Raw genomic sequence first — 22,116 nt, 5'->3', positions numbered from 1 at the left:
AGATGGAATAAGCAGTTGCGAAAAACACTGCCATTTAGGCTTTGGCTGGGTCTAAAGAGTCTATTCCCTAGTAGGCTTTGATTGATTGTAGATCATCACCACTTTGAGAATGGTATTTGTAGTCCTCAAACTATGCAGCAAGTCGAGCAATTAAAGCTTGGTGAACACATCAAACCTGGTCGTGCTACTCTGACAGGGTTAGTTAACAATAATTATTGTCGTATACATTGTGCAACATACAGAGGCACCAAAATTCTTCCTTGCAGTCAAAAAAAACCTACAAAAACAGCTGAAAAATAGAACCAGTATTATACTCAATTCGATTAAAGAGAAACAATAAATACCAAAAAAAATTAAAATGACTTGGCCAAAGTGTGGATAATCCTTTTGAGGTATCGGAACAGTCCCTGATTAGTGTAACGGGGAGGTTTAAGAGCCTGTTTGGAAAGAAACTTCTTGAACCCAGAGATGCTCATCTTCAGGCTTCTGTATCTTCTGCCTGAAGAGAGATTGTGATCAGGGTGATGGGTGTCCCTTTCTGCTGTTTGGCTACTTTTTTGAGGCAGCATTTTATGTAGATGTTTTCATGGAAGGGAGGTCGGAGCCTGAGATGGACCTTGCTCTTTTTGTAACCTTCCAGAACCTTCTGCACTCCTGGGCGGTCTAATTCCCAAACCAGGTTGTGATGCAACTTGTTTGAAGCCATGATACTGAATAAGTGGCTCCCAAACCAGATTTGTTACAACACTGAGCAGGCTGTAGAGAGGTGTTTATTGAAGAATTTGTCCAAGAGTTCCTTGAGAATTTGATTCATAAGAATCCATGCTTGATGATTAAATGTGGGAGAAACTCAACACGTCATTGGAAACAAGAATTGAAATTATAACACAAGTACCAATCATTCACTATGCTATATATGTATTGAGGTTAATAAGAATATTAAAATAATTTATAAGTAAAATCAATTTTGCACGTTTTTTTCTCCACAGCATTTTCTACCAGGTTATTCTCAGTATTGAGATTTGAAAGTGTGATTCACGAGTTTGATCCGTAAGTGCTACCATCCTTTGTGGGAAGGGTTCAGGCCCAAAATGTCGGTAGTATATCTTTACCTCCTGTGGATGCTGCTAGACCTGAGTTCCTCCATCATTTCTGTGTTTTTACTTTGTCAGAATAATGTATCCTACTAACTGATCAGCAAAGCCTGTTGAAAGTTTCATATATGAATCTGCTCAAACTATATTTAAAGCACATCACTTTGGCCAAAATTCAGCCTACCCATTATTTAATTGTTATATTGTGCTTCATTCTTGGTATGCATGAGTCTTTAGAACCTGTTTGTCCCTGGTTAGCTTTGGAAATATAATGATGTGCTGCCACCATGAATCATTGCAGTCTTGGCTTGCTTCTCAGTTTTATCAAGTTACTGAAATGATTTAAAATGCTGAAGCGATTGTATTGTGCCAGTGAATTTACTGAATTCTTATACCTGGAACTTTGAAACATCTTTAGGTACTTTAATTACCGCACCACTCGCTTCCTCACCGAAGAGGGTTTCTACAAGTTCCATAACTGGTTTGATGATCGAGCCTGGTATCCTCTGGGCAGGATTATTGGAGGAACAATCTATCCAGGTGATTATAGTTCTAGTATACCAAACAGCTTTGTCACATTAGAGAACCGAAAAGGACTGAGCACATCAAGTAGCATCTATTGGAGAGAAATGGTCATTTGGGGTTTTGGTATAGACCAGTCTCGGTAAATTATTTCCAGGGACTTAGTTATTATTTGTTAAATATATGGCTTAATAATCCAAGAAGAATTGGAGGTTGACAGAAATTAAAATGTGAACAGAAACATGCCACAAGATGGGGGTGTGGCAAGATGGCGTAGAACCAAGATGTGGGTTCTGTCTCTCCCTGGAAGGATTGATTAATACCCGAGTTATATAAATTGTTAAAAGTTTTAAAAGTTTATTAAATGTATTATTAAGTTTTGAGGCTGCAAGAAATAAAGAAAGGAAAAGGTCAGAAGCAGAAGAAATTAGTTATTAAAGTTGTTGGAAAAAGTGAAAAATCTGGCCTACCGACCAGGAGAAGCACCAGAATTAATTAAATATGGAACCTAAGCTGCAGAAGATGTCCTTGGATCAATCTGAAAGAAGATCCCTGTCTCCAGGGATTCGATCAACTAAAGATGGCGTTGACATCAGCCGGGACACTCGTGGAAGCAGCGCCGTCAGCATAGCCTGGGGGAGGGGTGAGTCAGGTGGGTAGCGCAGGGCAATGTACGAGAAAGCGCTGCAAGTAGCGCTTTAGTGCGTGTCGCCATGCCTGCGAGCTCCCAGTATGCAACGGGCCCAATGAACATGCGCCTGACGTCGCGCTTCTGTGAAGTCCTGAATAGATTTCGGGCTGCAGGGGGGACCTGCTCCAAGTCAAGCTGAAGAAGTCGGCCCGACGTTGGATAGGATTCAGACGCACAACATGGTGACCAGAGAGGATATTCTGATACCTGAAGATGAGGAAGAAGAACAAATTGAATATTTGGACGAAGAAGATCAAGAGTTGGGCAGCTGAAGCAATGGAAGGTAGGCCCAAAACTACAAGAATTACAAAGATGGCTTCTTTTAAATCTGTTACTTCACCTACTTCTAATCCTTCATCTGGTCCTGATGTGGTTACAATGTTTGAGGAGTTAACAAAGCAGAATGAAAATATTATGACTTATATAACCACTGGTTTTCATAATGTTGATGAACAATTGGTGGATGTGAAAAGTAAAATTTCAGATGTGCGTGGAGAAATTGCAGCTATGAAAGAAGATCTTAATAAATGCTTGATTGCGGTAGATGAAGTACAGGAAAGATGGAAGAATGTGGAAGATAGAATGGATCAAGTGGAAGAATCAGTATCTGGGTGGGATATGCAAAAGAATTTATGCAAAAAATTTATTCTTTGGAAAATCAAAGTCGAAGGAATATTGTAAAGATAATTGGACTTCCGGAGGACTTTCAAGGTCAAGACCCTACGAAATTTTTTCGTAAATGGATTCCAGAAATATTAGGGTGGAAATATTTCCTGATGGATTGGAATTGGACAGTGCTCATCGAGCGTTAAGAAGAAAACCCTTTCCTGGAAACTTTCAAGAGCATTTTTAATCAGATGTTTAAGATATCAAGACCGGGAGACGATTTTGCGTCTTGCGGTGCAAAAAGCCCGAGTTGGTCAGAATCCAATAATGGTTCAAGGTAGTAGAGTTTTCTTTTGCGCAGATTTAAGTCAGGAGGTTATACAGCGACGTAAAGAGTTTAATCAAGCTAAGTCGGTGTTGTGGAAGAATGGTTACAGGTCGACGTTTAGATAGCCTGCGGTTTTGAAAGTTTTATGGGCCATCTCAATTTCAATTTTTTTGAGAAAGCTCAAGATGCTTCCTAAAATCAAGAATGGAAATGAGAGTGAATTGTAGAAGATGGAGATGTTACAGTTGATCGATGTGGCAGAAGATATTATAGAACAGACTGGACAATAAGCTTATGATTTGTAATTTTTTTTTAGAAGTCTTGGTGGGGAGAGGCAGATGACCTGCTGTATTCGAAGTCATCTACCACTAGTGGTATCGACCACATCCGGTCGACAAGAGTGGTGCTGCTTTGCAGTTTGGGAGGGAGATGGGGAATTTTTGTGATTACATTTGATTGTTAAGTTAGTAAGTAGGGAGTTTCTGTTTTTTTTCTTTATCGGGGATTTTTATTTAGTTTAGAGGGGGAGCCGGTTTAATTGTAAGAGTAAATTTTAAGTGCCACTCTACAGGGGATAATGAATAATTAGATTTTTGTGACGTTTAATGTGAGGGGGTTAAACCATCCAATAAAACGGAAACGTGTACTGGATTTATATTAAAAATCTGAAGGTGGACCTAGCATTTTTGCAAGAAAATCATTTAATTGAGAAGGAACATTTGAAATTGAAAAGAGATTGGGTAGGACATGTAATTGCTTCATTTTTTAATTCTAAGGCCAGAGGAGTAGCCGTTTTGATAAATAAGAAAGTACTGTTTATTTTGGATTTTTTTTTGTCAACGCTGGTAGGATTTTGATGGTGAACTGTAAAATTTTTAATGAAGTCTGGACTTTAATGAATGTCTATGCACCAAATGAGGATGATTTATTACAGATACTTTTTAAAATTTGAATCAATCAGCTGGAAATATTTTAGTGGGAGGGGACTTTAATTGTTGTCTAGATCCTTTATTGGATAAATCTCCAAAGACTGTGAAGAGAACTAAAATGGCAAAGAGAATTATTGAGGTAATGAAGGATTTAAATTTGGTGGACATATGGAGAAAATTGAATCCTACTGAAAAAGATTATTCTTTTCACTCGGCACGGCATAATTCTTTTTCTAGAATTGATTTATTTTTAGTTTCAGCTCAATTGCAGGGTAGATTTATGCAAGCAGAGTATAAAAGTAGAATTTTGTCTGACCTTTCGTTGTTGTTGGCCTCTTGTTTAGGTACCGAGAAGGTAGTAAATATTTATCGTTGGAGATTTAATGAGATGTTATTAAAAAGACCTGAGTTTACTAAATATATTAGAGAACAAATTACTTTTTATTTACAAATGAACCAGGACTCCGTACAAAGTAAATTTGTTTTATGGGATGCTTTAAAAGTATATTTGAGAGGTCAGATCATTAGTTATACAGCTAGAGTTAAAAGACAATATTTGATTAAAAGTCAAAATTTGGAAAAAGAATTTCAAAAGAATTGTATTGAAGATAATAGGATCCATTTATCTAAATTAAAATTACGATATAATATATTGCAATCATACAAATATGAAAAAAAATTATTCAAAGATCGAAACAATGTCATTATGAGCTTGGCGAAAGGGCACATAAGGTTTTAGCTTGGCAATTAAAAACAGAACAAGCATCAAGAACAATTAATGCTATTAGGAAAGATTCGGTGATTACTTATAAACCTCAAGAACTTAATGAGGAATTTTTTAGATTTTATAACGAACTGTATACATCTGAAAGTAGACAAAATACTGAGCAAAATGATTTGTTTTTGGCTAATTTAAATTTGCCATCATTGACTGGAAAGGATATTAATGATTTAGATTGTCCTTTTACGGAACTGGAATTAAAGGAAGCATTGCAATTAATGCCAGGAGGAAAGTCCCCAGGTGAAGATGGGTTGACAGTAGAATTTTATAAAGAATTTATTGATTTGTTGTTTCCGGTTTATATGGAAGTTTTGAAGCAGACCACTGAGGTGGGTTCATTTCCAGAATTGTTTTCGAGGGCGTTGATTACTGTTATTCCAAAGAAAGATAGAAATCCATTAAAAGTGTCTTCTTATCAACCGATTTTGCTATTAAATGTAGATTATAAAAAATTGTTGCGAAAGTATTAGCTAACAGACTGGCTAATTACTTGCCAAAATTAGTACATGTTGATCAAGCTGGATTTATAAAGGGTCGATACTCAGTTGATAATGTCACTAAATTGATTTCTATAATTAACGCTGCTAGAAAACAAGATCATCAACCAATGATAGTGGCGTTAGATGCGGAAAAGGCTTTTGATAGGGTTGAGTGGGAATTTCTATTTATAAAGTTTTAGAAAAATTTCAATTTGGACCGATTTTCACTACGGGTTAAAGTTTTATATATTAATCCTACAGCACAAATAATGACAAATGGTCTGATTTCATCGGCTTTTACGCTATCTCGATCAACTAGGCAAGGCTGTCCTCTTTCACCAGCGTTGTTTGCATTGGTAATAGAACCTTGAGCTCAAGCTGTTAGGCAAAATTTGGATATTAAAGGTATTAAAGTAGGTGAACAAGAATATAAGATTAATTTGTTTGCTGATGATGTTTTAATTTATTTAACACATCCTAAAGAATCTTTGAGGATGCTGCAAATTTTATTACATCAATACGGTATATTGTCAGGTTATAAGGTTAACTGGGAGAAGAGTGAAATACTGCCGATATTAAATGAGGATTACTTAGATTGTAGACAGATTACTAAATTTAAATGGTCTGAGAAGATTAAATATTTAGGAGTTATAGTTAATAAAGATTACCACGACTTATATATTTTGAATTATATGCCTTTGTTGAATAAAATTAAAATTGATTTACAGAAATGGAAATATCTGCCATTAACTTCAATTGGGAGAGTAAATTGCATAAAAATGAATATTATCCTCGTATACAATATCTTTTGCAATCTATTCCATGTGGGATTCTGAAGAAATTTTTTTAAGGAATTAAATAAAGCAATTCGAATATTTTTATGGAAAGGTAAATTATCTAGGGTCTCTATGCATAAATTAACATGGTGGTATGAATGGGGAGGACTTCAATTACCAAATTTTCAAAATTATTATGAGGTGGCTCAGTTGAAATTTATTAATAGGTTGTTTGATGTTCAGCAATCACTGGTTTGGGCTAAAGTTCAGTTGAATCAAATTCCTGAAAAAGAAATGAGTCAATTTATTTAAAAATGGAATCCTTTGTTACAAAAATATAATTTACCAGTATTAAGACATATATTGGATATTTGGTATAAGTAGGATCAGCTTGTAGGTTCTAAAGGGAAAATTTTGATTAAATCTCCGTTCTATCAGAACAAATTAATTCCGTTTTCTTTAAATAATCCTTATTTGAAAAATTGGATATTGAAAGGAATTAGTATTATACAGGATTATTTTGAGGCGGATAAATTTTCTACATTGAAAAGACAGGTACTTTTGTACATTGTGTATGGACATGTAAGAAAGTTAATTTTTTGGGGGGGAAAGTTATTAAATTTCTGAGAGATTTATTTACAATGGATTTGCAAATGGGTTCAATGATGTGTTTACTGAAATATAGAAACGCTGTTACTTTGGGATTGGTTGATAAGCCACAGTTGGCATTTCTGAAGTTAGGGTTAGCGGTTGCAAGAAAATGCATAGCGATAACTTGGAAAAATGATGTGGAATTAAATATACAAAGATGGCATAATGAATTGCAATCGTGTTTATATTTGGAAAAAATAACACAATTTGCGAAATAATTATTCTTTCTTTAATAAAATGTGGAGTATATGTTTAGATTGTATGAGTATTGATCTTAAGTAGGAGTTAAGTAAAGAGTTGGCACGTTGATTAATTAATATTAAATGTATATTTTTAAGGCTCCGAGGGGTGAGGGAGGGAGTTAAGATGTAGCAGTTAGTAGAGTGGGGGGAGGGTGTGGGGGCCGTTATTATCATTATCAGTATTTTTTTAATGCTTTTCCTTCTTTATATATTTGTATTTGGTATTTTCTTTTTTTGTAATACTTTGTAAAATTCTTAAATAAAATTTTCGAAGAAACATGCCACAAATGGCAAATTTGGGGAGAGAAGAGGTATAGAATTTAAATCAAAAAGATTAAGAAGCGTGAAGAGTAAAAGGGATGGGCTCTCAAATATTAGAAGAATCCATAAAATTTTTAAATTTAGACATACAGCACAATAACAAGGCATTTCGGCCCATGAGTCTGTGCTGCCAAATTTATACCCAATTAATCTACACCCTGGGTATGTTTGAATGGTGGGAGAAAACCAATGCAGACATGGGGGTACAAACTCCTTACAGACAGTGCAGGAGTCGAATACCAGTCTCGATTGCTGGCGCTATAAAGGCGTTGAGCTAACCTCTGCGCTAAATGTGCCGCCTAAATTTGTTTGTTTATTTGTCAGTGAGAAGGATTCTGTGAGCAGTTTTAGCAGGATGTTTCTAACATTCATTCACCTATAAAGGTGAAGAGCATAATTTATAGAGTTAAAATCAAAATTAAAGATCAATGAGTACCAACCAAAGGCTGCATAATAGCAATGTTGTGGGGTTCATTCAGGAGCCTGATGGCTGCGGTGGAAGAAATTGTCTTTAAGCTTATTATAAATTTATAGAATCAATGTATATTGTCACTGCTTCATAATTTTAATTTTTGAATGGAAGCACAGATATTTGCTTTGAGACTAACTATTTATTTATTTATTTATTTTCAGGTCTTATGATTACTTCTGCTGCTCTCTACCATGTACTACACTTCTTCCACATCACGGTTGACATCAGGAATGTCTGTGTGTTTCTGGCTCCTCTCTTTTCATCCTTCACCACAATTGTCACTTATCACTTAACAAAGGAACTGAAGGTAGGGAATGAACCAGTAAATATACATCAGTCGAGACTAGAGGTCCATTGAAACTAACACAAGCCAGCACTTAAAATTAGAATGTTAGCAATATCAGCATCATTATCAAGGAAACAGCAATATACTGCTTGATGACTGAATATTTATTTTTATTTCCAATTAACATGAATTTTAGAATTTATTGGGAATGGTGTTTCCCAAAATGGCAAGTTAAAATGCTGATCAGTCTTGGTAGATTGAATCCATTGACAAGAAGTAGGTGATGGGACAAGTACCCCCAAAGATCATTTGCCTCTGCCATTTGTGATGGTATCATCACAGATGTTTTAAAAAATGCTGGGATTGGCATGGCTTCATTTATAAGAGATACTCCTCATGTAGTTTGGGGTGTGTGTCAGTCGGGTGGCTTCTTAATTTTGAAGTCACGTGAGCAAAACAACTGCATAGTTTGCTATAGAACTGAATTTGTCATTGAGGGAGTCTGAATTTCAAGTGTTTCAGCATTGATTTTTCATGATGTAATACTAGATCTTCGAAATTAAGCCTGACATGAGTAAATTGAAATGCTGTGTTATTGATGAAGTGTTTCAGAATTTATAGTGATGTCTATAATATGTACACTAATATCAGCATGAGTAGGGTATTGTTTGCTGTAAGTAATGAATATTAGATGTGTATCAAATATCTCAATTGTGATGAGTAAAAGCTTTAAAGGCCAGTATTGAGATGTGTGAGTATAATATAGAGAGCACATAGCTATTTCAATCTGAAGCAAATATTTGCCATGAAAACACACTATTTGATACATTGCAAATATACTAGAAATTAGACAAATTTGTCTTTTATGTGGAAGTACAGGAGTTGGGAGGTTATGTTAAAGTTGTATAAGACATTGCTGAGGCCAAATTTGGAGTACTGTGTGCAGTTTTCGTCACCTAATGAACCACAGTCAATAATTCACAAGGCAGGAGTTATGGAAATAACATAGGATTTTAGGAGCAAGAACATGGCAGTGTTAGCCATCTACGAGGCTAGTCCCAATCTGAGCTCAGAGCAGTGCGCAGGAACACTTATATGCAAGCAACGGGGCTACTTCCCTCTAGTCAGCTTATAGCGCCGGCCCTCCATACTAGCTAGCAACAAACAACTGCATTCTATATACAAGCATGCAATACCAAGGATCACCACACTCACCCCTGCCCTCCTCCCCCACCCACCCTTTTTAAAAATGAAAGCCAGCTGTGACAGACTGGTAAAATAATGGACTAAAGCTAAATTAACAGTACACAAGTGGAATATTAGGAGTATTAGTAGTTACAATTACAGGATAAGTCTGTCCAGCGGCTTGATGTGATGTCTGGACCATCTTAGCTCCTGCAGTGGTGAGATTTGAGAAACTCTTGTGGTGGTGATACCTGAGTTGGAGAAGGTTCAATGGTCGGTGTCGTAGGGGATGGTGGAAATGAAGTTGTCATCTGTAGGTGTAAGCTTAGATTCTTGTGGAAGAAAATGGACATGGTGGGGTGAAGAGCCCCTTAGTGGGGGCGACAATTGTGCATCCCCATGGCCACAAGAGTTAGGTGGTTGGGTACTGTGAGGTACTTGTGCGAGTGGGCTGGGTGTTTGAGGTGGAGACTCAGGTGCCCCAGCTGGTGTGAGGTACAGACACGGTGTCCTCCCTCGCGGCTGGAAAAACGACAAAGGCATAATGTGGGTTAGCATGAAGGAGTTGAACTCATTCGATTAATGGATCTGATTTGGGGGGTCTCACATGACACTTGAGCAACACGGTTCCAGAGGTTGTGAGCCAACTAGGCATAGTCATTCCAGTAATCAATTTCCTTGGGAAAGAAAACATACGTTCATGAGGCGACACATTGGTGGCTGTGCAAAGGAGGGACTGGATGGAATGTAGCACGGTTGGGAGAAGTTCCTGCCAGCGGGAGACAGGAAGGCATTTGGTTTTGAGAGTAAGGAGTATGGCCTTCCAGATTGTGGAGTTCTCTTTCTGTACTTGTCTGTTACCTTGTGGGTTGTAGCTAGTGGTATGGCTGCTGGCAATGCCTCCGGCCAGTAGGTACTGGCAGAGTTCGTCACTCATGAAGGAGGATCCCCTGTCGTGTATGTATTCTGGATAACCAAAGAGGGAGAAAAAGGTGATCGAGGTACTTGATCACTGTAGCGGAGGATGTCTCTTTGCAGGGAATTTCAAAAGGGAAATGGGAGAATTCATCAATAATGGTGAGGATGTATATGTTGGCATAGGTGGAAGGTAGAGGCCCTTTGAAGTCAATACTGAGGCGTTCGAAGGGACAGATGGATTTGATGAGGTTGGTGCATGGTGACCGGTAAAACTGTGGTTTGCACTATGTGCAAATTTGGCAATTGCGAGTGACCACTTGAACCTCATCAACAGAGTAAGGGAGGTTGCGTGATTTCACAAAGTGGTAGAGCCTTTCTACCTCAGGGTGGCATAATTAATCATTGAGTGAAATTTATAGAGACACAGGTACCTCTGGATGCATTGAGTTTGGCCGGTAGGTACAGAATGTCATAGTTAAAGGTGGATAGTTCCAATCTCCAGCAGAGCATTTTGTCGTTTTTAATTTTGCTACAAGCCTGGTTGTTGAACATGAAGGCCACTGATCATGGGTCAGTGACGGGGTGAATTATCTACCTGCTAGGTAATGCCGCCAGTATCTAACAGCTTCAACAATTGCCTGAGTCTCTCTCAACTGAGGAGTGTCATATTTCAGGGCCCTGCAGGGTGCGGGAGAAGAAGGCAGCAGGTCTACCTGCTTGATTTAAGGAAGCAACCAGGGCAAAATCTGAGGCTTTGCACTTGGAATGGCTTAGATTCGTCGATAGCATGCATGCAAGAGCCTCCATATTAGTGAAAGCTGCAAGAGCTTATTCTGAGAGGGGGAAAGAGGACATTTTGATAAGAGGTTGGGCTTTGTCGGCGTAGTGAGGTACTCACTGGGCATAGTAGAAAAATCCCAGACCTCTTTTAAGGGCTTTATAAGTTGTAGCGACCAGTAGTTCCACGCAAGGGTGCAGCGATAGAGGCTGAATAAGTCTATTTGTCTCTTTATCAGTACATAGGCCTTGGTGCCTATCTGGGACAGAAGTAGGAGTAGCTTCTGCTCGTCGTCCACTATCCCAGCCACATTTAAAAATAATTCCAGGCACCACAGCCAGACTGGCTGTAGGGCTTGAACATATGCCAGTGCTGCAACCTCCAGAGGAGGGAGCGGAGGAGGTGGAGGCAGTTGTTGAGCCTCTGGCCAGCGAGCCCATGTTCCTCCAAATGCTCCATTCATCCCCCGACTCTGTTTTCGGATCAGGCACTGCTTTTGGTCACCTCAAACGAACTTTGCTAATAAAATTGAACTGCAGTCAATAACTCACGAGACTGAAGTTATGTGAATAACATGGGCTTTAATGAGCAAAAACATGGCAGTGTTAGCCATCTACAAGGCTAGTCCCAATCTGAGCTGAGAGCAGTGGACAGGAACACTTATATGCAGTAAGGGCCTACTTCCCCCTAGTCAGCCTATAGTGCAGGTCCTCCATACCAGCGAGCAACTACATTCTACATACAAGCATGCAATACCAAGGATCATCACACCTAACTACAGGAAAGATATCAATAAGATGGAAAGAGTGCAGAGAAGATTTATTAGATGTGATAGTACAGATTATATCACCAATGTCTATATGTACAGATGGTAGTGTAGGATGACTGTGATTGGCTGAGAGTGTAGCCACATCTACTGGCAGGTCTTAAAGGATTACTCCTAGCCAGACCAGGTCATTCTGGACTGGTCAACCTACTTGTGATATACTCCAATCTTTTAGTTAATAAAAGCCTTGGTTTGGATCAACAAGTCTTTGGTTCTTTCGACGGGCTCTACATTAGGATGTTGCCCTGACTTCAGAAAGTGAGTTTTAGGGAAAGGTTAAACAGGTTATGACTTTATTCTCTTGAGCGTAGAAGAATGAGGGGAGATTTGATAGAGGTATTTAAAATTATGAGGAGATAGATAGAGTAAACGTAGATAGGCTTTTTCCACTGAGGGTAGGTGAGATACAAACCAGAGGACGTGGGTTATGGGCAAAGGGAAAAGGTTCAGGGGGAATTTGAGGGAGAACTTCATACAGAGAGTGGTGGAAGTGTGGAACGAGTTACCAGCTGAAGGGATGAATGTGAGCTCAATTTTAACATTTAAGAAGAATTTGGACAGGGACATGGATGAGAGGGCTATGGGCAGGGTATAGGTCAGTGGGACTAGGCAAAAAAATGGTTCAACACAGACTGTAGTGGATGAGGTGGCTTGTTTCTGTACTGTAATTGTTCTATGGTTCCACATCCTTGTAGCATTGACAAGGAATCTCTTCCTAGAGTTTTAAGATTTTAATTTATTTCAAGGTCAAAATATTCAGTATCTTTTAAATATTATTTGTTGCATCAATATGGTGATTGTGTTTCAGGATGATGGTGCTGGCTTGTTAGCTGCAGCTATGATTGCAGTGGTCCCTGGTTATATCTCTCGGTCAGTGGCTGGGTCCTATGATAATGAAGGTAAAGACCTAATCCAAGAGTTCCCTGAGTTGGATCATTTGATATGATTAATATTACAGCTGAAGTGAAAAATAATATTCTAAACCTTAATGATAATGGTATAAATGCTTTCAATCTTAACGCTTGGCTCCAAATTCACTAACAAAATGGTTCCAGAATGGAGCATTATCCACTTCCAATTTCTTTGCTCCCTGGTGTATGCTCATCCCTTGTTGACATTTTCATTTGTATGTAAGTTACTTTAAAATGTGACATAAATATCCCCAGGAAGGAATCTTTCTCTTTCCATCCCCCTCTCTCCTTACCTCCAGTTTTCCACCCCCTTCTTATCAGAGCCACCCTTGACCCCATCACCTCTCAGCTATTTTCTCTTCTACCCTTCCACCTGTATCCACAGAACCTCTTATCTGTTAGCTTGTGTTCCTCTCCCTGTACCTTCTTTCCACTTCCCTCCTCTCCTCATTCCACCCCCCTCCACCCATTTATCAATCTGTTTTTGCGTATACTTGATGAAGGGTCCAGGCCCAAAATGTTAGGTCCCTTTCAATCCTGTGGATGCTGAATGACCTGTTGAGTTTCTCTGCCAGGTTTGTGTATGGCACATTTGTTTCAGCCTACTCTTGAATAAAACCATTGATCATGTGCTGCCCAGTTCCTTCCAGTGTGGTACATTTGCTTTTTTTTTTATAACTTTATTTATTCATTCATCAAAGTTGTTACATACAATAAGAACAATATATTATGAATGATAAAAAACTTTTTTTTCCCCTTTTTTAAAAGAAAAGAAACCCAACCACCTCTCCCCCCCCTCTCAGCCAGCTCTCTGTAGGAGAGCCAAAGAAAGAAAAAAGAAAACCAAAATATATTTACTAAAATCTAATCAAGATCAATCTAAATGTAAATATTCTAAATATAAAGACCACTTATTAAGAAAAAAAAGAATAATTATCATGTAAAACATATGTAATTTTTTCCATTACCAAACAAGTTTTCATCTCATTATGCCATATATTAATATCAATCATATTAGCATTTTTCCATGTACTTGCTATACATTTTTTCGCTACAGATAAAGCTAAATATATAAAAGCAATCTGAAATCTATTTAATCCCAAATCTTTCAAAGGCTTCAACTTACCCAACAAAAATATTGTCGGATCTAAAAGTATTTTAATCTTATACAGATGTTCCAAAAACAATTGAATTGCTTTCCAAAAAGATTGTATACGTACACATAACCAAACAGCATGAAAAAAAGTTTCAACCGAATTACCGCACCTAAAACAAGAATTTGATTCACTAAAACCATATTTTTTTTAACTTTTCAGGTGTTAAATACAATTGATGTAAAAAATTATAATTAACCATTGCATAACAAACATTTATCAATCTAGTAACACTATCATGACAGATATCTAACCCATCATCCTCGGAAAAAGTAAAGTTAATATCCTTTTCCCATTTAATCTTAGATCTATTCCATACCTTTTTTTCCATACTTCCCTGTAATATTTGGTACATCGATGAAATGTATCCCTTCTTTGGTGTAGTCAAAAGAAAAGATTCAAATTTAGTCAAATCAGGTAAAATCATGTTTCTACCTAATATTTGTTTTTGGCCTGGAAGTCAGCCTGAAGAAAACTGAGGTCCTCCATCAGCCAGCTCCCCACCATGACTACCAGCCCCCCCCACATCTCCATTGGGCACACAAAACTCAAAACGGTCAACCAGTTTACCTATCTCGGCTGCACCATTTCATCAGATGCAAGGATCGACAGACAACAGACTCGCCAAGGCAAATAGCGCCTTTGGAAGACTACACAAAAGAGTCTGGAAAAACAACCAACTGAAAAACCTCACAAAGATAAGCGTATACAGAGCCGTTGTCATACCCACACTCCTGTTCGGCTCCAAATCATGGGTCCTCTACCGGCATCACCTACGGCTCCTAGAACGCTTCCACCAGCGTTGTCTCCGCTCCATCCTCAACATCCATTGGAGCGCTTTCATCCCTAACGTCGAAGTACTCGAGATGGCAGAGGCCGACAGCATCGAGTCCACGCTGCTGAAGATCCAGCTGCGCTGGGTGGGTCACGTCTCCAGAATGGAGGACCATCGCCTTCCCAAGATCGTGTTATATGGCGAGCTCTCCACTGGCCACCGTGACAGAGGTGCACCAAAGAAAAGGTACAAGGACTGCCTAAAGAAATCTCTTGGTGCCTGCCACATTGACCACCGCCAGTGGGCTGATATCGCCTCAAGCCGTGCATCTTGGCACCTCACAGTTTGGCGGGCAGCAACCTCCTTTGAAGAAGACCGCAGAGCCCACCTCACTGACAAAAGGCAAAGGAGGAAAAACCCAACACCAACCAACCAATTTTCCCCTGCAGCCGCTGCAACCGTGTCTGCCTGTCCCGCATCGGACTTGTCAGCCACAAACGAGCCTGCAGCTGACGTGGACTTTTTACCCCCTCCATAAATCTTCGTCCGCGAAGCCAAGCCAAAGAAAAAAGAGATTGAAGTTGATAATAAACAAATAAAGAATTCTCATTAATACCAAAATCTTCCCTCATTTGATTAAAAGATAAAAATCGACCTTCTTTAAAACAATCCCCCAAGTTTTTTATACCTTTAAATTTCCAATGTAATAAGTATTGATTATACATTGAAAAAGGAATAAGTTGATTATTATATAACGGTGTTAAAGTCATTAATTTACCATTAGAACCTATCATTCTATTTTTCCTCATCCATAACTTCATTAAATGTTTTAGTATAGGCACATTATATTGTTGTAATAAATTTAAATTCCACCAAAACAAAAATTGATGTGTTTCCAATTCAGAAATATTTGCCATCTCAATTTTAGCCCAACTAGGGGGTCGTTCCAAGTCCATTAATAAACTAATAAATTTAAATTGAGCTGCCTCATAATAATTTTGAAAATGTGGTAAGCATAAGCCCCCTAATGCATATTTTCAGGTTAACTTATTCAAAGCTACTCTCGGAAATTTACCTTTCCATAAAAATTCCCTAACCATTTTATTTAAATCTCGAAAAAAATTCTTATTAAATAAGCACGGAATTGATTGAAACAAATATTGTATACATGGAAAAATATTCATTTTAATTGTATTTACTGTTCCAATCAAATTTATAGGAAGATCCTTCCACTTAATCAAATCAGCTTTAATCTTTTTCATTAACGGTACATAATTTAATTTATATAAAGATTGATAATCAACATCCACATTTATACCCAAATATTTAATTCGATCAGCCCACTTCAAATTAATAATATTCTTATAAACTGAATAATCTCCTTCACCTATCGGTAAAATTTCACTTTTTCCCCCAGTTAACTTTATATCCAGACAAAGATCCATATTGTGTTAAACATTCCTTCAAGTGTAAAAGTGACTGAGCTGGGTTTATTAAATACACCAATACATCATCAGCATATAGATTAATTTTATACTCCTCATCTAAATCTTTCATACCTTGTATCTGTGTATTTTGTCAACTGTGCTAAAGGTTCAATTACTAATGCAAACAAAGCTGGAGATAAAGGGCAACCTTGTCGAGTTGAACGAGTTAATCTAAAAGATTCCGAGATCTGACCATTTGTCAATACCCTGGCTATTGGTTTATTGTATAAAGCTTTAATCCAACCAATAAAAGAGGGACCAAAGTTAAATTTCTCTAAAACTTCAAATAAAAAGTTCCACTCGACTCTATCAAAAGCCTTTTCTGCATCAAGAGATATCACCATCGGATGGTCAGAGCACTGTCGGTGTTTATTAATCAAACTAATTACTCGAAGAATATTATCTGAAGCATATCTATTCATTATAAAACCTGTTTGATCAACATGTATCAACTTAGGTAAAAATTTAGTCAATCAATTCGCTAATACTTTAGCTATTATTTTATAGTCTTCATTCAACAAAGAAATTGGTCTATATGAAGACACCTTTAACGGGTCTCTATCCTTCTTAGGAATTACAGTAATTAAGGCACTAGAGCATGATTCAGGTAAATCATAATGTTCATTAATCTGTCGTAACACATCTCCAAACACAAACACTGTAGATAAATCATCATAAAATACCTTATAAAATTCAACCGAAAACCCATCATCACCAGGTGATTTTCCACGGCATTTCCAACATAGCCGATTTCCAAATCAATGAAAGGAGCCTCCAGCTCCAATATGTCTTCTTCTCCTAATACCGGTAATTTCAACACCGATAAAAAAGAGTCAATTGAACTGTTCTCCTGTTTTACCTCAGAAGTATATAATTTCTTATAAAATGAATAAAACTCATCATTAATCTCACGAGGTTTGTAAGTAATAGTCAAATTCCATCTAACTGCATTAATAACCCTTGATACTTGTTCTTTCCTTAACTGCCATGCAAGTACCTTATGTGCTTTCTCGCCCCATTCATAATACCGCTGTTTAGATCTATTAATCAAACATTCAAATTGATAAGATTGCAATGTATTTCAATTTCAATCTAGACAACTCTATCTTCTGATTTTCTGTCACATCTCTCTGAAATTCCTTTTCTAATTTATCAATTTGTTTCTCTAATTCAAGACTCTCGGTCAAATAATTATTTTTAACCTTAGAAGTATAACTAATTATTTGACCTCTCAAATAAGCTTTCATAGCATCCCACAATATAAATTTACTCTGAACAGAATTAACATTTTCTTCAAAAAAAAAGATTGATTTGTTTCTTAACAAATTCAATAAATTCCACTTTTTTTAACATCATATTAAATCTCCAACGATAAGCTACATGAACTTTTTCAGAACTCTCATAAGTAAAAAACGACAAAGAATGATCTGAAATTACCCGACTTTTATATTCTGCTTGCAATATTTTCCCCTGTAAATGTGCTGATACTAAAAAAATAATCAATTCAAGAAAAAGATTCATGTCTAAATGAATAAAAAGAAAAATCCTTCTCTGTTGGGTTAAGATGTCGCTAGATATCCACTAAATTAAAATCTTTCATCAAAGCTTGAATTTGAATTGCCATTTTAGATTTTTTAACATTTTTTGGAAATTTATCTTGTAAAGGTTCCAAAACACAATTAAAATCTCCTCCAACCAAAACATTTTCATTAGTTTGTCCCAAAAGGAGAAATGCATCCGAAATAAATACCCAAGCGCATAGTCGCTGCAGACTGCGTGTCTGCCGTCGGGATCTTCTTCCTTCGCGCTCCCGTCTCTTCCAACGGGAAAGTTCTTTGTAGCAGGCCTCCAGAGTCGTGCCCGATTTCTCGGGAGCACGCTCCTTCCTGCACAGAAAGGGTCGAACCAGCGCCATCTTGAGACTGGTAACTGTTACCTTAGGTTTTGTACCCAGCGGCGATCGTTGAAGCTTGGAGATCGCTGAAAATGGATCCGAGGCTGTTTCAGGTTGTTTAGGCCCCAATTCTTCTGCACTTCGAAACTGTATTTTCTTTTGTAACTGAGACTTAGGTTTTTTTTTACATTAGTAGCCATAATAGCTCACCAAAATATCAAACTAAAAATTAAAGTTTTAAAATTAAAAATAAAGGGTTAAAAAACAGGCATTTAAAAATCTGACCAGAGAGGGCAGGGATTACACGTCTGATCCTTACGCCATCTTGCCACGCCCCCGGTACATTTGCTTTAAAATGTAAAAACCTTTCAAATTGAAGTGAACCTTATTGCCCTTTGGATTTTCCATTCTGTTTGCTGCAATCATGTTTTTTTTATTTTTTAATCTTGAGAATCAGCATGGTAACAGGCCCTTCCAGGCCACTAGCCTGTACAGCCCAAATACACCCATGTGACCAATTAACCTATACTAACCTCGTTCATCTTTGGAACATGGGAGAAAACCAGAGCACCTGGAGGAAATCCATGTGGTCACAGGGAGAACATACAGACAGCAGCTGATTCTAACCTGGGTTGCTCACACTTGTGCTAACCACTTCACGCTCCATGCTGCCCCTGTTGGTTCCCTCTAACTTGAATATTGGATGAAAACAGAGCTTTTCTCTGATCTTTGTATGTTGACCCAGTCTCCTTTGGGATACATAGGGTGCTGTGTTATTCATGTTCCTTCTCAGAAAGCCAAAGGTGAATCTGTATTAATCATTGATTCTTGTGTTGTGATGTTTGAAGATGGCCAAATGGACCAAGGCACTAAGGAGCTTTCTGTTCTCTCAGATAGAAGCTTTGATCATGTATCTGAATGAGAAAAATAGATAAACAAGTCCTTGAATTGCCATCTGATCCAAAGACTAGTACTTTTCCTCCATGCTGGTCTATAATTGAATGTTTTTTGCCCAGGCACAGAAATGTTTTCTAGAATAGCAAGTTTCATAGTTCCAGTTCAGATTACTCGTTCCTTTTGTTTATAATTTTTTTCCACTGGATTTTGGATGTAATCTGGAATTATCATTGTGTTGGAAAAAAATGCCATTTAAAATGCCTAAGTTGCCCGTTTAGTACTTGTTGTCTTTTAGTGACATGATGTTTATCTAAATACAGGGATTGCCATCTTCTGCATGTTGCTCACATACTACACTTGGATTAAGGCAGTGAAATCTGGCTCCATCTACTGGTCTGCTATATGTGCAATTGCATACTTCTACATGGTAAGCATTTGTTTTAACTCCAGGGTCGACCCCCCAAACTAATACAGCCATTACTGGTATAAAAGTTATTCAATGTTGATTTAGGGCCTGTATTAGCATTATCAAATATTAATCTTGTGTTTTGATACTTTTGAATCTCATTATCAAAGGCCTGGGATAATGCATTTGTTAAAACCCTAGCAGAAAGTGACTGTGCTTGATTTGCTGTTTTCTTTACTGTTCAGAAAGGGAGAAGTTCTATCCTAATATTTCTCACTCCAGAGCCCAAGCTGCAAGCTAATCACTCTGCAAGCTTTGGTTAAATTTAGCTTGAGAATAACTTTCTTACATGGTGGCACTTTTTTAACTGTCAGACTTTCTTCACATCTCTGTATTTATGGTATATGATTATCTAAGGAGCTTTTGGTCATACATAACATACTCATAAGTGATGCAGGAACTCAGCAGATTACACAGCATCCATGGAAATCAATAGGTAGTTGACGTTTAGAGCCTCAACCCTTCATCAGGAATCATGATTGTTTTTCTGCAAAAAATTCGAATTAGTTTTCCAAAGGGAGATGGATGAAAGCTTAAAAAGAAATGATAGGTTCCACAGAAAGGATTGAGTGGTCTGATGGGCAAAATTGCTGCTCCCTATGTTGTGAGATTCTACGATCGGATGCTGAGTTGTTTGCTGATCCTGGCTGATTGGAGAGACTTGCACAGAAAAGATTATGAAAATCGGCAGTAACACTTGATTACTGATGGCAAAAGAAGACTTCAGTCACAATCTTAGTGCAGCAGCATCCATTGAGTGAATGTCTATCACCTTTGTACTTCATCTCAAGAGAAATGTATTCATTTTGAGTTGGTTGTTTTGTTTGCCTAGATATAAGCAGCTTGCTTATCTAGCTACTAGAGAATGAACTTCACGAAGATCAAATTTTAGGTGAAGAATTAATTACATAAGATAATCTATTGAAAGTACCAAAATTCCTTGAGATCTGAGATACAGTTTTGAATTGCGACCATGTGCGTCTTTCCTGAGTGCTCCAGTGTTTGTAGAGATTAGCATAATGCTATTACAACTCCAGGGAACTGGGTTTGAATCCACCGTTGTCTGAGGGGTTTGTACATTCTTCCTGTGTTCGCGTGGATTTCCTCCGGGGTCTCTGATTTCCTCCCACGTTCCAAAGGTGTACAGGGTTAGTAGGTTGACTGGTCTTGTAGGTGTAATAGGGCAGCACGGCCTCGTGGGCCAGAAGGGACCTGTTACTGTGCTGTATCTCTAAATAAAAAAAATTTAAAATTTTCAAAATCCCAAAGACTGATGACTGAGTTACCCCTTGTGCAAGTGAAACAGTAGGTGAAACAGGCTATGTATGAGAGAGAAAGGTTAAGAGAAAAATAAGTGGGGGATGGGATCAGCATTACTGCCCTCCTCCCATGTGATTTTAAAAACATGCAAAATTAGAACCCAAAGAAATTGGTATAATTTATTCGTTCAAGATTTGTCTACAGAATAATTTTAGAAGTAATTGTAAAGAATGTTAGTATTGAAATCTGAAGATGCTTAGAATGTAGTAGGTTTCTATTTTGAAGTATGAATAATTCTGAAAATAAGAGTACTTGTTAGATTTCTTTTCATTTAATTTGGTTTTGACTTGTGGTTGTTATGTTTTGTGATGAGTGTCATATTTGTAAGTTGGCATTTTGTTTACTGCGTTAAGTCTATCAGATATAGTAGCAGAAATAGACTGTTCAGCCCGAGTTTGTCACGCCATTTAATCATGAGCTGATCCATTTCCCCGCTCAGTCCCACTACCTGGCCTTCTCCCCAAAACCTTTGATGAACTAGAAAATGAAGAATCTATCAATCTCTAGCCATTTTCACACTGGGTAACCTGTAAATTGGCCGTTCAATGAACCGGTTAAAGAAGCTGTTTTTGCCGTTCACACTGGACTACTGTTTTTTTTTTAAATACTTTATTTTTCCTTTTTTTCCATAAATATATTCATACAGTCTTTAAACTTGTATACATTTCAAATATATGTTAAATGTTTACAAACAAAAGAAAAATTTTCCATTTTCCCTCTCCCACCCACAAATATAAGTATATAACTTTATGTACTGTCAGTCCTCACGGTTTTTTTTTCATTATTCTTTTTTTGGGATATCACATCTTTATATACATTTAAGGGTCAAGTTTACAATTGGACTCCTAAAAAAAAATCAAATTATGGCTGCCATATCTTAATGAAAGTGTCATTTTTTTTAAGTTATAAGTAATTTTCCCCATGGGTATACAACTACGCAATTCCCCGTCCCATTTAGCAATAAGTAGGGGAGAATTGGACTTCCAAGTGATTGCTATTCACTTCTTGGCCACAGCCAGAGCTAGCTTAACAAAACAGATTTTAAATTTAGTCAATTTATTGCTTATATCAGAGTTGCCTAGAAGGTACAGCTCTGGGTAGTATGCGAAGGCCACTCATGTTACTCTTGGTGTTTCAGCGATCTCTTGCCAGAATGATCTTACCTTCACCACGGCCGTGTAGAATGTAGGAAGGTTCCAATGTTGATGCCACATCTAAAGTGCATTTCAGATTTTGATTTATGTAATTTTTATGGCATAAGATATAGATGAATTAGAAAATTATACTGGACCAGTCCATATCTCTTATTAATCGTTGATGTCATAGT

General features: G+C 37.5%; 1 protein-coding gene across 1 annotated transcript in view; it reads left to right on the top strand.

Annotated features, from left to right (window-relative positions):
- The window catches only part of stt3a (STT3 oligosaccharyltransferase complex catalytic subunit A), a 60,512-nt gene that overhangs the window by 13,992 nt on the left and 24,404 nt on the right, over nucleotides 1-22,116 (top strand). The window contains exons 3-7 of the mRNA XM_069894456.1: nucleotides 990-1,050; nucleotides 1,513-1,634; nucleotides 8,054-8,199; nucleotides 12,694-12,784; nucleotides 19,324-19,430. Coding sequence (XP_069750557.1) covers nucleotides 990-1,050; nucleotides 1,513-1,634; nucleotides 8,054-8,199; nucleotides 12,694-12,784; nucleotides 19,324-19,430 — 527 coding nt within the window. The remainder of the gene's footprint in view (nucleotides 1-989; nucleotides 1,051-1,512; nucleotides 1,635-8,053; nucleotides 8,200-12,693; nucleotides 12,785-19,323; nucleotides 19,431-22,116) is intronic.

Source organism: Narcine bancroftii, chromosome 8, assembly GCF_036971445.1.
Source record: "Narcine bancroftii isolate sNarBan1 chromosome 8, sNarBan1.hap1, whole genome shotgun sequence".
In the NCBI taxonomy this organism is placed as follows: domain Eukaryota; kingdom Metazoa; phylum Chordata; class Chondrichthyes; order Torpediniformes; family Narcinidae; genus Narcine; species Narcine bancroftii.
Note: the sequence above shows the minus strand (reverse complement) of the source record. Positions and strands in the feature narration are given on the sequence as shown.